Genomic DNA, 15,299 nt, shown 5'->3' with positions numbered 1-15,299 from the left:
GCCAGATTACAACGATACTTTGCACGTCTGTAACAGTGTACTTTTCATCCAAGGATCTCATTTCAAGATGGGCACCCAAAAACTACGCGCACTCAGCTCGTTGCACCTCATCTTCCCTTGCTCAATGGTGCTTTGTGAGACCTACAGACAACTGGGGATTTTCAAAGGTGCTGAAAGGACTTAGGTGCTTAACAACCATTGATTTTCAGTGGGGTTTAGCCGCTGACTCCCATAGGCGTCTGTGACAATCCCGCAATGTCAGATGTAAGCGTGATTACGGGATATTCTCCCACTGTGACGCTGCATCACTGCAGCAGGAATAACCCATATGTTAGGACAGGGAGAGGTCCCAGACCAGCCAAGCTATTCAGGCGCCCAACTCCCATTGCCTGAGAGTGAGTGACGGTGGGGGTGAGCAAGCGATGGAAGGAGGGGGGATGGAGTGAGTGGGGCGGGGCCCCAGAGAAGGGGCGGGGCAAGGGTGTTTGGTTTTGTTTGGTTGGAAAGTTGGCAACCCCTAAGCTAGGCCTATGTCCATGGAGGTGGTGGCTGGCCCCAGGTTACAGTGCATGGCAGGGCCGCCCAGAGGATTCAGGGGGTCTGGGGTCTTCTTGCTGCCAAAGACTTGGCACTTTGGTGGCAGGTCCCCAAACGGAAGGACCCCCCACCGCGGGTCTTCGGGGCACTTCGGCGGCGGGTCCCCAAATGGACGGACCCCGTGCCTAGGGTGACCAGATGTCCCGATTTTATAGGGACAGTCCCGATTTTTGGGTCTTTTTCTTATATAGGTTCCTATTACCCCCCCACCCACTGTCCCGATTTTTCACATTTGCTATCTGGTCACCCTACCCCCACCGCCAAATTGCCACCGAAGACCCGGAGCGGAAGAAGCTCCCGGGGCCCAGGCCCCACAAGAGTTTTCTGGGCCCCCGGAGCGAGTGAAGGACCCCGCTCCAGGGTCCCCGAAAAACTCTCGTGGGGGCCCCTGCAGGGTTCGGGGCCTGGGGGAAATTGCCCCACTTGCCCCCCCCCCCGGCGGCCCTGCTGCACGGGGGTTTGTGGGGGTGCTGGGGCGGGGGTCCCTGAGCCCTGGGCTGTGGGGGGAGCCGGTGCAGCTCTGTCAGGAGGCTGTGCTGGAGAGTCAGCACTTGGGCCCAGCTGCTGGGCCCAGAGGCCTGCTGGGGGGGAGGGGGTGAACCAGCCTCTCTGGGCCCCACAGCCTGGGGGTGGCACTGAGAGGAAAGAGGCTGTGAGTATTTGAGGGGGGGGGGCACTCCTCCACGGAGCCCCTGAGCGGGGTGCGCTGGGAAATGGAGTCTTCCTCTGCAGGCTCAGGCTGAGGCCCGCTAGGGTGGAGAACTACCACTCCCACAGTGCCCCGCGCGGGGGGCGGTGCCGGAGTGAGGCGCGCGGGCAGGGGGCGTGGCCGCAGGGGGGTTGTCCTCGTCGCGGGCGGTGCGCGCACAGCAGCCGGGTGTGCAGCAGCCGCCGCCGGAGCCGCAGGAATCGCCTCAGCCGGAGCTGCCCCGCTGCTGTCGCGCGCTCAGGGAGCCGCCCGCCCGCCGCCACCTCCGCTTCGCCCGCGAGCCGAGCCCAGCCCAGCCCCGCTCCGCCCCGGCCGGGAAGATGGTGGACCGCGAGCAGCTGGTGCAGAAAGCCCGGCTGGCCGAGCAAGCCGAGCGCTACGATGACATGGCGGCCGCCATGAAGAACGTGAGTCCGGCCTCCCCCTCCCCCGCTGGGCGCTCACCCCAGGGCGCGGGGGCCCCGCCTTTCCCGGAGGGGGCTGCGCCCACCTGGCGGGCACCGTTGCGGGGGGGCTGCTGCCGCCGGGCTCCCCCGGACAACGGTCCCCCGCGCTGGCGCTGAGCGAGCCTCAGGCTCCCCCTAGAGCTGAGCGTGGGCCGTGGTCGGGGGGGTCCCCCCTCAGCTAACGGGGTTGCCCCCGCAAGTGGCCTGTCAGGCTTGTGCCCCCCCTTTGCTCTGCCCTTCGATCACCCCACCCCCCTGGCGGGGCGGGGCTGCCCCGGCTATTGTCCATCTGCCCCTTCCCCCGGGTGTGGGGGGGCTCTAGGGTCGCTTTCCCGCCCTGCCTGTCTCCAACCTTCTGATTCATTGGGGCGGGGGGGCATTGTCCCCCTCGGGGTGGGGGTGTCATGGGGAAGCGGTAGAGGGGACACGCGTAGGAGGGGGCTTCTCTGTGGGTGACTTATGGCTAAACTCTTCCCTCCCATGTGTTTGGAGGGGGCGATGGGGGGGGTTAGTACTGGCTTCCCCAAAGGGGTCTAAAGAGCACTGGGGCTGTAGAGATGCAGTTGCTTTTTCCCTTCCTCGCCCTCCCTTTTATCTGGGCGGTGCCGCTCCCTGCCAGCTTTTCCCATTAACTCAGCTAGTCTGCGGCCCCCCTCCCCCCTACACACATCCTCCATCATCCTCTGCCACCTCCCTTAAACTGCTTCTCCTGACAGGTCTCAGTGAGCCTTCTTCTGGAACCTGAGATCTTTGGATTGTACCTATAAAACCTCATCTCAGAGATTTACATGTATGTTGTCTCTAGCTGTATCATTTAAATTGCTTTCTTAGAGGTCACAGTGCTGCTCAGGGGAATTCATAATCGTGTGTGTAATTTATATAAAATCACACTGAGGGATTTTTATGCACGTCTTTCACTATATCTATTAAACACCTCCCAGTTTCTCTAATGCATCCCCTTTTCATGTCTTCTGTCCTGTATTGGCCTGTATTTGGGAAGAGCATATACATGTCTTTTCAATTATCTAAGTTTGTTAATTTTTTTATTGTTTGTTTCAAGATTTATGGATTTAGCCTTATTTTCATTTTACACTCTTAAAATAAAGACTCTGCATTTATCAGACTGATCTGATTTGTGATACTTAATGTTCCTTATTAATAAATGCAGACATCATTTGGAAATCAATAAGTAAGAAATCACTCTGTTCTGATCTTGCAAACAAAGCAATCGTGGGAGGCAGTATCAAGTCATTCCAGAAGATTCTGCATTTGTCATATTGCAGAGAGGCTAGACTGGGTGGAGGGAGGGAGGGGTTGCTTTAAAGGGGAAAACTGTTCTTTATATTTGCCTTGTTGGTCAGGTCTGAGCCTTTAAGAGAAGCTGGGGTGTCCTCCCTTGCTGAAGAAAAGTGAATGCTGATCTTGGAATGTCGCAGTCTGTCTAGGATGCAGCTCTCAGTACCTATATTGCACCATTTTGTCAATAATCTTGCATTTTTCAAACAAACAGAACTGTCAAAACCTGACTGAGAATGGGGAAGGAGGAGGTATATCAAATGAAATAAGGAAAAATCAGAATAAGATATTAGCTTGACAGTACTCAGTGATTCTAGTATCTGATCTTCTCTACTGCAATATGAATTTTATACAGGTCTGTGTCTATACTGATCGCTTCAGTTATCAGTTTAAGGCAGCAGCTTGCTAAGAGTGCAAATATTAAACCTTATTTTATATGGGTAATGTATCTATTACTATGGCAAGGCAGAATGTAGTATGGCTGAGACCATTACAAGCAGTAGCCTTATTGCAGTATTTCCATTCCTGCAAAAACTTGACTAGCACTCTTACACCAGTTTTAGATTTAAATAAAATTACTCATGTAATCAAGGAGAGGGTTAATCTTTTATTGGCCATCACTGAAACAGCAGCAATCTGGGATAATGCTGCATCTTCAGTTGATGCAGTTCAGCCATTAGAAACTGATTCACACTGGGACTGTTTGTGCTAAAGCCTCTTACTTCAGCAAACAAAAAGTAGAGCTTTGTTCTTACAATACTTGTAAAATACTGCTTAAAATTTTGAGCTCATGTCCATCAGTGGACTTGTCACATTTAGTTATGCCTGATATTTGTCCCATCCCATCCCCCAACTCCAGTTGTGCAGGAGGCTTGTGACCTCACACTCATTTCCGTAGCAACACACATTGATGTGTGTCTCAGTGAAAGAAGCTGCAATGCACCCAGGTGGTAGCAGAGGATGCAAATTGCATATATTCAAGGTAATGCTGAAATGTAATTAGTACAGTGATCCAACTGGATTGATATCCCTCGCAGAAAACTTAGGTCTTTTTCAGTTGTCCTTTCACAATTGGTGCCTACCACTCCCTTACAGGCAAATAATGAGCTTTATTACATCAAAATTTCACATTTGCTTCCTGTTGTACAAAGCAGTTTTTATGGTAAGACGTTAAATATTTGTGATGGCTATTCTGTTAATAGAAACTCTTAAGTAGAGAGCAATAGCTAATAGTGAACAATAGATACTTGAAATATAATTGCCTTTTAAATGACAGTTCAAAAATTGAGTTGTATCAGTAACTTAATGACTGATTGTATGTGATGCAGCTTCACGTTACCTAATTAAGTGAGCCCAACACATCCTTTTGGGAGCTCTTAAATGCAGCCTTTCTATTAAGGGGTTCAGAATCAGTTTGGTACAGTAGACTCCTTCTGATTAAATCGCTCACTGGGTAACCCATCATTGCAAGGAGAATGTACTCTTGAAGCCTTCTGAAAAAGCTTAAAAAGAAAATCGTACTGAATGAAAATGCAGTCACCTTATTATTCAGTGTTTTAACACTCGACTTTCTAGTGTTTATTAAAAGCAGGATTTTTAACTTGCTAGAACCACTTAACCCATTGATGCACTTAGACAGGGCATATGCAAACAGAACTTGTTAGTGATTCTGTAAGCAGGTTAGTATTACTGTTTAGTCTTTGAGCTCATTAGGCTTATTGAGATGTCCCAGTAAAGTGGAGTATACTGTTTTGCATTTGCCATGGAAGATCAGGATAAAATTATATTCTTATAAGGCTCTTGATTGGTCTCTCTCTGGATAGTCTCTGTATTCTTCTAACTATTCAGTCAGTCATAATGTCAACTCGTAGCTTGATTTCTAAAAAGCCAGCAGGAGAAGGTTGGAGGTTCTTCCTGAGTAGGCTACTAAGACTCTGAACAGAACATCAGCATGGGCACTCAGGAACCCTGTCTGTGCCTTAAGTGGAAGTGAGCCTTTTTTTCTCTGAATTGGGTCTCTAGGAGGCTAGCCTAACTTAGCTTAAAGCTTGCTGTTATACAGCTGCTTATGCCATGGTGGATAAATCAATATCCATTAGCTGTAATGGAATGGTGATGCCTTTGCAGGCTTTTCAGAGGTGGAGTCCTTCCAACCATCCAAGTCATGTGATGCTTGGGGAATTGTTTCTGCCTTTAGGTGGGCACTTCTATACTACAGTTTTCAGCCTTATCATTCCACCTGTCCTCCCAGACGGGAGTGACTTTCAGTGAACACCGACTATCTGTAAGAAACTCACTTCTGAAGGGCAGTTTTTGGAAGCATTTTAAGGCTTCAGGACTGTGGTCTTTGCATTCTTCAGTGTTCTGTGAGCAATATTTTTATAGGGACTGCATTTATGCAGCATGTAACAAGAGCAGTCCAAACTATCTCCCTGATTCTGTCTGTCTTCAGTCACATCTTGTCTCCTATAAAAATTTGTAATCTCCAAGGAAATTCAATTATGCCATTTTAATACTGAATCACCTTCATATTTGCTACATTAAGAGAAATTTACCAGTCTTCACTTAACTAAATTAACAAATCCAGCAATAGACTTTTTGGGGATGGAAACTAATAAATCCTGTCTGATTGTTTCTCTCTAAGCAGGTGTCCAAAATATTATTGTTACAGAAAATCATTAAGCTGTGTCTAAAACCACACACACAAGTTGATAGAATGGATTTAGGTGTGGCTTTAAGTTTTCAACAAATGTCTCTTGTTGGCTGACTCCCTGGTTACTTGATTCTGGGCATCTAAATGTCTGTATTACATAATGGTATTAGGCTATAGTGTGATAACTGTACATAGTGTTATACAAATAGATAAATATCAGAGATTACTGCTGCTTGGAGTTTACAATCTCTTCTGGATCAGGAACATAATACTAGTAGGCCACAGTGAGTGACGAGGAAATCAGTAAACACAAAGTACAAATTGTTCTTGGGGGAGGGGTTTGTACCTATTTCGGCCGTACTCAGTTTGAGTGAATAATTTGCAAGTTTCTCATTGGTCTTGAAAAGCTCAAATTTTAATTATGTAACAAATGTTTGGCTTATTGGAAGGCCTCAGAGGAGAGCAAAAATACTAGAAAGGGATATGGAAGAGTGGTTGGCTAATATCATAGAGGCTGTTCCAGTCTTAATATGTTTTTTTCCATGTTGACAGTTAAGTGTGGAATGACTAGGCAGGAATGAATTGGTAGGCATGGGGAAGGAGAAAACTAGAGCAAATATGTGATCTGGAATGGAGCTGTGCAGAACCTGGACTGTGAAGATGACTAATTTTTAAATCTCTTTGGCTTCCCCAAACTCAGGGGAAGTGAGAGAGTGTGGGAGATTATTTTAACCACATCTTGGAGGGGCACACAATGAGAAGTAGGGAATTCACAGGGGAAGTGGCTGCAGAGGATAAAACAGGAGGTGAAATTGGAAATCTTCTTGGTATCAGGACAGAGTAGCATCTACTGATGTATACTGAAGTAGTAAGATTATAATGCCTAGGCACTAGGGGAAGAATCAAAGTTAGCATATAGCAGACAGCAAGTTGTCTTAATATTTCTTCTAGAGAAATCTAGACCATTATGGTTGTGTAGCTAAAGTCTTAAATGTGAAAGAGCCAAAGCTATTTGCATAGGCACAAGGGGCATAGCTAAAGTTCTATGTATTACAACTCTTCCCTGTAACCTTAGCACCTGTTAACATGTGCTAGTCTGTTACAATTTCGTGAATACCATTGATCTTTTTTATACACATGGTATCCACAGCATTCATTGTGAATAGCTCACCAGTGAGTGAACTAATGTTACTAAGGACCCTCATTGAAGTTCTCTGAATTCTGCAGTTGCAAAAATCCTCTTGTGGCTTTTTCTGAGGTGATACAGGTGTTGGCCATCTTGGTTCCTGTCTGCCACAAGAAGGGGTCTTTCAGTGGGCATGCATCATAACTGAGTGAGGTTGCTATGAGCCCTAAGAAGGGGCTTTCAAATAGCTAGGCTTCTGACAAGATATTGAGCTTCTGAGCCTGATATGCTAGAGCTCTGCTCCCTGCAAATTGTAAGCTTTTCTAAAGATTTAACTTTTATGCAGCTGTCTTTTTTTTTTTCCCCCCCTCTGAACTCCTTTGAATTTCTGGTCTCATCTTTTCCTGCTGTTGCCTTGCGTGATTTCAGTGCAGCCACAAAAGGGGTCATGGTACATTGACCCTAAATGCTATGGCAAAGCTACCAAATTCTTTATGGAACACCAGTATTGGATGCTGTGGCAAATTAGGCAGCAGCCTGAACTGTGTGGGGCATAATTTTACTGGCTGAACTAGCTAAAATGAAGAAAAATCAGTTTCTGAATGTTTGGCTACCTATTTTATGCAGTGTCAGGAATTGAGACAGACAGCGGTGGAATCTGCCTGTGGAAAGCTATGCCATAATTGTAGCCTCTTTCACTTCCTGATTTTTTGTGCACTTACAATGGTAGACTGACAAAAAAAAAAAAATCTGTATCTAGAAGGGATCTGCTAATTTGTTATGTAATTCCCTCAAGCTGTAGGCAATAACACTTGTGTAGGCACTTGTTGTTGCTCAGACAGTTGGAATAAGCTGTAATATGGAAAAAACAGGTCGTGCAACACTCAAACTCTATAACTCAACTAATGAAGTATTTGTTTGCTTTAATATAGACTAAGACCTACAGAAAGAAACAAGGTAGCCCAATAGAGCCACAGACCATCCTACTGTCGTTGAGGGTTAGTCTATATTTTTGTAACATTAAAATAGGTAAATAGAACCCCCGGGTTAGTGATGTTCTTCTCTGTGCCCAATCCACAGATGATGTGGTTGTGTTACAACTCTCTGCTTGAAAGCCTGGCTCATAGCTCAGGTAGAGACAGACTGTTAGCTTTGGAGTCCTAGGGTCTACCAAGATGTTTGCCTTGGCAAACATAGCTACTCTACTGCATATCTGCCTTAAGTACTTTGTTCAAAGCTGTGTACTGAGTGACTAGTTGACACTTTGATTTTTTCCCATGTTCAAATCCTTTTCCAGGTGTACTAAAGGTTGGTGATGCTACACACACAACTCATTTCACAGAATAGGTAACCACACACCACTGTGTAAATAAAATGGGAGCAGGAAATCTCTCTACATAAAAATACAAGATCTAAAACTGACCATCTTCAGCAGCCAAAGCCTGGAGTCTTCTCCACTTGCTTCCTCCCAGCAGAACTCCCCTGACTTTTTAGTTCTTTAACATGTGCATCTTGGGAAAACCTATAGATTTATTTGCAAGACAGAAGAAATGCACTGGATTTGCATTTGAAGTATATACCTGGCTGCAATACTCAGCAGCACTTCAGTACAAGTAGCTCAGCTAACAGTAATATAAAACAATGAGTGGTTATGATAAGGTGCATAGATTTTTGAATCTGAATAACACTGCAACATAGCAAGGCAGGGCTAGATGGTAGAGGAGGCTCTGTCAAGGTGAGTGTAGCATTACTCTTGGGACTTGCTGGAACAAATCACCCTGCCAGTTAAGGATGGCTGGTTTACAAGAGCTGGAGACTCTTGCAGATCACTGCGAAAAGCTTCACTGTGACCTGCATATAAAATCACTACTTGGTGTATGGACCCTGTAAAGGTGTGGCGGTCACCCCAATGTGCCCCTTGCAGTCAGGTGCAGGCTGCAGGTGAACCCTGCCTGTTTTTTTCACTTGGGTAGAAACCAGTCCAAACAGGCTTTCCAGTATTAAAGTGCCCTCTTTAGAATGACAACACAACAACCAAAAACGTTACTCAGTTACTCCAATGACAACGCACCACCCTTGAGTACTCCTAGGCTGGATTCCCTTCCTGGAGCTTGGGTTTCTGCTAGGCATTCAGCCACATGCCAGTCTAACCCCCAAATGGTGTGGGTTTTTTTGTGTTTTTTTGCTGAGCAACTCCCTAGTAGCTCCTTGGGGGTCCCACACCCACTTCATTCTCCTGGACTGCTTCAGTCCCTTGCCTTGGGAGCACTTTCTCTCTGGACCTGTTGCTCTGTTCTCCAGGGAGACACCATGGGAAGTAGCCTCCTAACCAGCTGCCCTGAGGAAGAACCTTTCTGCTCTGGGGCTAGACTGACTCTGGGTCTAGCCTTCATTAGGTAAGGAGCACCTAGACCTAATAAACTGCTGCCCAACTGGTTAGGCAATTAACTATCCATAGGTGGATCTGAGCTGGCTTGTTCTCCTTAGAGCCTGTCACAGGTCAGCTGGATGCTGCCCTCCCCTCTACCCATCAGACCCTTTGTCCTTGCTGTAGTCTTGACTGGCATGCTGGTGACACATTGGTCATTATTCCAAAACAGCAAAGTTACAGCAGAGGTTGCTAAATGCAATTCAAGGAAAAGTGTTCTATCAAACACTCAGTCCTATAAACCACAATCTAAATTGATCACAGAATTCCTTATGCAGCTGCAACACCCTACTTCCTCGCAGACCATTAAACAGAAAACTCCCTGCCAATGGACCACTAAAGCACATCCTATTGAGTCTTCATGCTATCTTGAAACGTGCATTATTTGACACCTTTACTCTTGTTGGTTTGTCCTATCTGGCTTAAACTGAGGACTTCATTTTGCCCCTTGGCTTTTGGCCAAACTGGTTTCACTAGCCACAAAACTGGTTTCACTAGCCCTCCTTTATACTGTGGATGATGCCTACAAGAGAAGTTATCAAAATTGAATGGGGGAGGCATTGAGATTAAAGTCCAGTATCCTGCTGATAGACCTATGTACACCACTCAAAGGGTACGTCTACACTACCAGCTGGATCAGCGGGTAGTGATCGATCTATCAGGGATTGATTTATCACGTGTAGTGTAGACTCAATAAATTGATCCCCGATCGCTCTCCCATCGACTGCTGAACTCCAGCAGTGCGAGAGGTGGAAGCCGCAGCCGTTGATCCAGCGCTGCAAGGACGCAAAGTAATTTTAATTCGATCTAAGATACATCGACTTCAGCTATGCTAGTCTCGTAGCTGAAGTTGTGTATCTTAGATCGATTTCCCCCCCAATGTAGACCAGGCCTAAGTGCAGGAAGGTTGCGCTTCATGTTGCTAGCATGTTGTCTGTGGACCCTGCTTGTGGTAGGGCTTAGGTGGTGTCAGGCACGATTAGGGAAAGTGTCAAGTTTATCTTGGGCTCAGCTGCTGGGACTAGGAATTTTTCCTCTTAGGCTTCTGGCTCCCCAGTTGTTGCCTCTCTTTGGTGAAGACATATGTCTCTCCTGCTGCTGGCTGGGGGTTTTCCATGTTGCAAAGTTGCCCTCCTGTGCTGTGAGTATCCCAGCAAGTCAGACTGTAAGCAGACCTGCTTTGCTTTCACCTCCGAGGCTGTATACAGCATAATTGCCCATAGCTATAAGGTACCACACAGCTCTTTCTAAGCAAGCATATTTATTCTTCAGGTGAAAGCATTACAGAGAAAACATAGTAAAACAATAAAGAACCTACATGTGTGCTAATAAGCTTGCCAGAGATCATCCCCTAAGCCCCACAAGGGCTCTGGTAGGAGTCAGTCCTTCAACCCCACATAGGGGATTTTCCTCTTGTTACAAGTTCATGACACCTTTCGCTCAGAACAGAAACCCACTGTAAATCAGAGTCCCTCCTTTATACAGTTTGGGCCTTCAATCTTGGGTCCCTGGGAACATGTAATCAGCACACAATGGATTTCTCCTCAAGCGTAGCTTCAAAAGGTTGGCTCTGAAGGTGGGAATTTGCATTCACCTCCTCCAAGTATGTCCTAGGAAACCCACTCAAATGTTCATTCTTGTTGGGCATGTTGGGTCCCAGAACTTAACATTTAATCGGGTCTCCCCCTAGAGATGTTGCATACAATGACGACAATGCATGAACATTTGCGTTTTTCATACTAGGTCACACTAGGGGGAATCTCACAGCTTTCCCTGTCTGCTTTGCTCCTCTTCAGAGTACTCCTTTACCTGGACTTTCATGTCTCTTCCTCACACCCATGCATTTTTTGGAGGTCTTCAGATCCCTACTTTCTACTGCCCCTCAAAGCTTTCCTAAATGCAGAAGCGTGAAAATGGTTCAATTCTGGTCAGCGTCACCACTGCTGTTAATGAAGTCTAACAGCATTTTTTTAACAAAAAAAAAAAAAGCAATATTGCAGGGGTCTTCTGTTTAGTCATTTGTAATTCTCACAATGTATCCCCTCAGCATCTGTAAAAAAACACAATCTGCTGCTGTTTGGTGCACTGGATAGAGGAGTGGAGCGACTCCTTACTCTGTCACTTCAAGAAAAAAAAATCTAGGAGCAGTAGAGTGAAATGAATTAGATGGATCAACTTTAGGACTGTTTTGTTGGGAAACAGTGAAACTGACCAAGATCATGATTGTTTCAAGCTGCTGCTGCTCTCTAACTCATGGGCCAGAGGTCTGTTACTTGCTATGGACAAAAGGTTTTCAAGATCTGATATTTTATTGTGCCACTTTATCCAAGGACTTGATGTGCTTCATAAAGCACAAACAGATTTTATCAAGGCAATAAAACCACTTCAGAGAGTGAACAGGCACAGGAAGGAGTTTGGTGGCAATCAATGTAAACCAGTATCTGAGAAAATGCAGTGCAAAATTTCAAACAAACTAGAACTTTCTCCAGCTTGATCATAAACCCAGTCGGCTATTGGTAGCCAGAAGCTAGCATTCTGATTTTCATTTGTGGTTCTTAAATCAAGGCCTGATATAAATAGTAAGACACCTCATCACTGCCGTCTCCCCTTTCGATAAGTGCTGATGTTGGCTCCAAACAAAGAATATATTTCTGTAAAGATTATGGGGAAATGCCTAAAACTATCAGCTTGGCTTTTAAACTTGGTATCTTAATGATTCTCTGCTTACCTAAATCAGGCAGGATTCCTTGTTGAGTTTACTTGGGGTTTGGATAGAACAGGTAGTATTCTCAAGTGTAAAGTACTCAGATTTTCACACTGAGGACCTACAAAAGATTAAGAGGAAGTATCTGTTAGCTTCCTGTTTTGGTCATTGCATCATATGGTTATGCTCTTGATTTCTAGTCTTTAGCTTTAATAAGTGTCAGGGATTAACATTTAAAGGCACATGTACAACTGTTGGCCTTCAGCAGGTGGAATGAGGCTCCATGGGCTGTCATTTCATCCAAAGTAAGGCTATTAGTCGTAGTCATGAGTTCAGAACAAAGAAAGCTACCCTCTTCTCTATGCAGATCTCTTCAGAAGGAGGCCAGCTGAGCGAGCCTCTGTGAATATTGACAAATTAGGCTCTCTGTAGCCAGTGGAGTTGTAAGGGTTTTAATTTATACTACTTTAAGCATGTTTAGTTCCTTTTACAAGCAGCATCGTACTAATTAAAATGTGCCATGATTCTTCCTCTGTCACTAAAACTGATCAGTATGGTAATACTAGTCAGACTTTTTCCCATGTGCCATAATAACCAGCCTTAGATATAGTTCACCTCTGAATGGGTCATTGAAGAGCAGCTGACATACTAAATTTCCATGGTTATTCTGTCTCAAACTAACACTATTTAAAAAAAAAAAAATATTGTGCTGTTAGCATGAGCGTGCTTGAGTTTCTTGGTTTGACATTTTGAGGAGTAGTGTATCCTTGGTGCTTTCAGAAAGTATCAAGGGTTCAGCAATTATACCATACTTTGCTGGCTCACACGAACTTGAGATGGCCTGTTCTTTGGCTCTTAATGGGATTCCAAGTATTTCATTCCAGACAATATGAAGTGGTATTTCCTTTGCCACTTAGATTTTCTCCCTGACTCCCCTCTGCCCCCCACACCCCGAGAAGGTTGTGAAAGCTTTCATATCAGTGTATTGGAAATCTAACATAAAATATTTTGTTTGAGATTCAAAACAAAACCCCTTTAAACCCATGTGAGGTTGTTGACTAAGTGTTTAATCTTTTGCTTGATTCTGGTGAGCCAAAGCTTCTTGCATCTCTTGTGGCAGCCAGGGTCTCTAACTGAGCTACATTGCTTCCAGGTGATGGCCATCTTTCCAAAAAGAGAATGAACCCACTGTAAGACTTTAGAGGGGGCAAACTTGTGTGTAATGCGTAACTTGATGTGATGCTTAAAATTAAGAATGGCATTTCTGCTTTACCTCTGCTTTTGTTATGGTTTCAGGGTGTTTTAAACCTGATTGTCACATCTTTCCAGAGTCACTTAACATAGTGATTGGTGTGGACCTTTAGGTAATCTGTTCTGTCCTCACCAGGCTTTGGCCATTCTCCTTTGCTAGAATCTTAGCATTCAGTTTTGTAATTTTTTTTTTAAATGGACACCCTTGAAAGAGACAGAAGCTGGTCACCTTTGTCTCCAAGAACTGTCCTCTGTGGCTACTCACATATCCAAAAGGAACACTGTCCATTTACTTTTTTTTAAAACATTGGCTTGTTTGGATAAGTCAGGATCCTGAGAGGACTCTTTAATGGGATTTTTATGTTTTGCTTAAATAAAATATTTGGTCCTTGTTCAAGGGAGAGTTGGGTGGCCTGAAGACCACTACTACAGAATCTCTGGTCCACCTCATCCCCCTTCCTGTCTGCACACACATGCCTCTGCCACCTTTTCAGCTTCCACTTTGCTGCTGTTAATATTGGCTGTTAATATCTCATAAAGCCTGGGGAAGCCGCTCCCGGCTCTGAACAGTGAATGAATGCCCAGAGCGTGGGATGGATGAATGTCATAAATCTGCCTTTGGGGGGCAAACCAGCTCAAAAGTGAAAATGCAACTGACTGTTTATTCCCCACAACATACTGGCTTATTCTTGCTGAAGAAATTCAGTCTCAACAACTTTCCAGGCCCAAACTAACTTTATTACCCTAATTAGCATTCACCTCCCTCACTGTTTCGTATTCCTTTCCTGGGTGGTAAGTGCACTCGATGGTATGCAGAATTGTTAATTGTATCAAATGACTTCTTAAACAATAACTCCATGTAAATGTGTAGAAGCAACAAGAGTGGTCTTAGCGTGGCAGTCTCAACTGCTGCTTGATGTTAGTAAAAAGTCTTAAAGGTAAAAAGGTTTCTTTTGGGGGAAACTGGAGAACTATCCACAAGTAGGGATTTCTCTGAATGTCTCCAGGCTTACTACCCCACAACTGCATACTGAGTCATTGCATGTACTTGTACTGAGCCGATGTCATCACTGAAGTGCTGGAATGGGAAGTCTGTGTTCGGGTGGAGTGGAGACAGAAAGTAAATTGGTTTGTCAATGTTCTGTGGCTCTTTAAGGCTTTAAAAAATGTAGACTGTGCAGTTCTTATGGTGATTCACTTGTCTTTGCAACCTCCCATGACACTTAAGTACCACTGTCTTTTTTACTGGATGGTATGGTGGAGTTGCCCTAATGTATGTGGAAGCATTGCCTTTTAGTAGCTGAATTAGGGCCTATGCCCCAATGGGTACAAGTATGGAAGCTTAATGGGGTACCACTTCTAAGATTCCTTGTGCTCTTTGCCTGAGAGGGGATCACTAGATATTTTTGATACAGTTGCCAGTACATACGAGGATGTTTCGTGTGAATAGCAAAGAATCCAATCCTGAGACTAATCTGAAGGATTCAGAAAAAGTGAAATAAAATACGACTGTTTAAAAAAAAAAAAAAAATCCCTGCTAACTTTCAACTATTCAGCTGTTAATCTTTCTGAGGCTTTCAGTTCACTACATATTAAAACTCTCATATGAATTGCAACTCACATTGTCTCATTAACCAGAGAACACAACTCTTCACTTCTGAACAGTGAGAACAGCTTGTATGTTCAATTAGCATATACTGGCTCTCTAAACTCTCTACTAGGTAAGCTACAACCTGCTGTCACAAGTGGTGCAAGACTGCTTCAAGGCTGGAAATATGACTGACCTTATGCAGCTGAAGGGGTGGTATTGACAACATGGCTAAAGAAAAACTCCTCTGTTGAACAGCTGACTGCAGAGGCAGCTGCAGTGATACAGAAGAAAATTGCCAGAGTGAGGAGGCAGAAACAGCACAGCAGGGATGTGGTTAAACTTCCAGGTGTTAGGTCACACTTGCATATGGATCCATAAATGTGCACAGCTAGTTTGCCAAAAACAAGGTTGTTTTAAATAATATCTCTATGTAGTGAGAGACCCGGGAAAGTATTAAACCAAAGTATTTATAAATAGTGTGGTGGTTGTATAATTTCT

General features: G+C 44.8%; 1 protein-coding gene across 3 annotated transcripts in view; it reads left to right on the top strand.

The window, feature by feature from the left end:
• Positions 1–1,465: 1,465 nt before the first annotated feature.
• Positions 1,466–15,299, top strand: part of YWHAG (tyrosine 3-monooxygenase/tryptophan 5-monooxygenase activation protein gamma) — a 32,644-nt gene continuing 18,810 nt past the window's right edge. Inside the window, exons 1-2 of one of the 3 annotated variants that reach the window (XM_039508288.1) lie at positions 4,136–4,210; positions 7,760–7,825. In XM_039508288.1, coding sequence (XP_039364222.1) covers positions 4,151–4,210; positions 7,760–7,825 — 126 coding nt within the window. In that variant the 5' untranslated portion in view covers positions 4,136–4,150. Of the gene's footprint in view, positions 1,714–3,971; positions 4,031–4,135; positions 4,211–7,759; positions 7,826–15,299 lie in introns of those variants that run through there. The other 2 variants (XM_039508290.1, XM_039508289.1) reach the window with 2 other exon arrangements.

The sequence above is a fragment of the Mauremys reevesii genome, linkage group 20 (assembly GCF_016161935.1).
Source record: "Mauremys reevesii isolate NIE-2019 linkage group 20, ASM1616193v1, whole genome shotgun sequence".
Taxonomy (NCBI): domain Eukaryota; kingdom Metazoa; phylum Chordata; order Testudines; family Geoemydidae; genus Mauremys; species Mauremys reevesii.
This window is presented reverse-complemented; position numbering and strand designations above follow the sequence as displayed.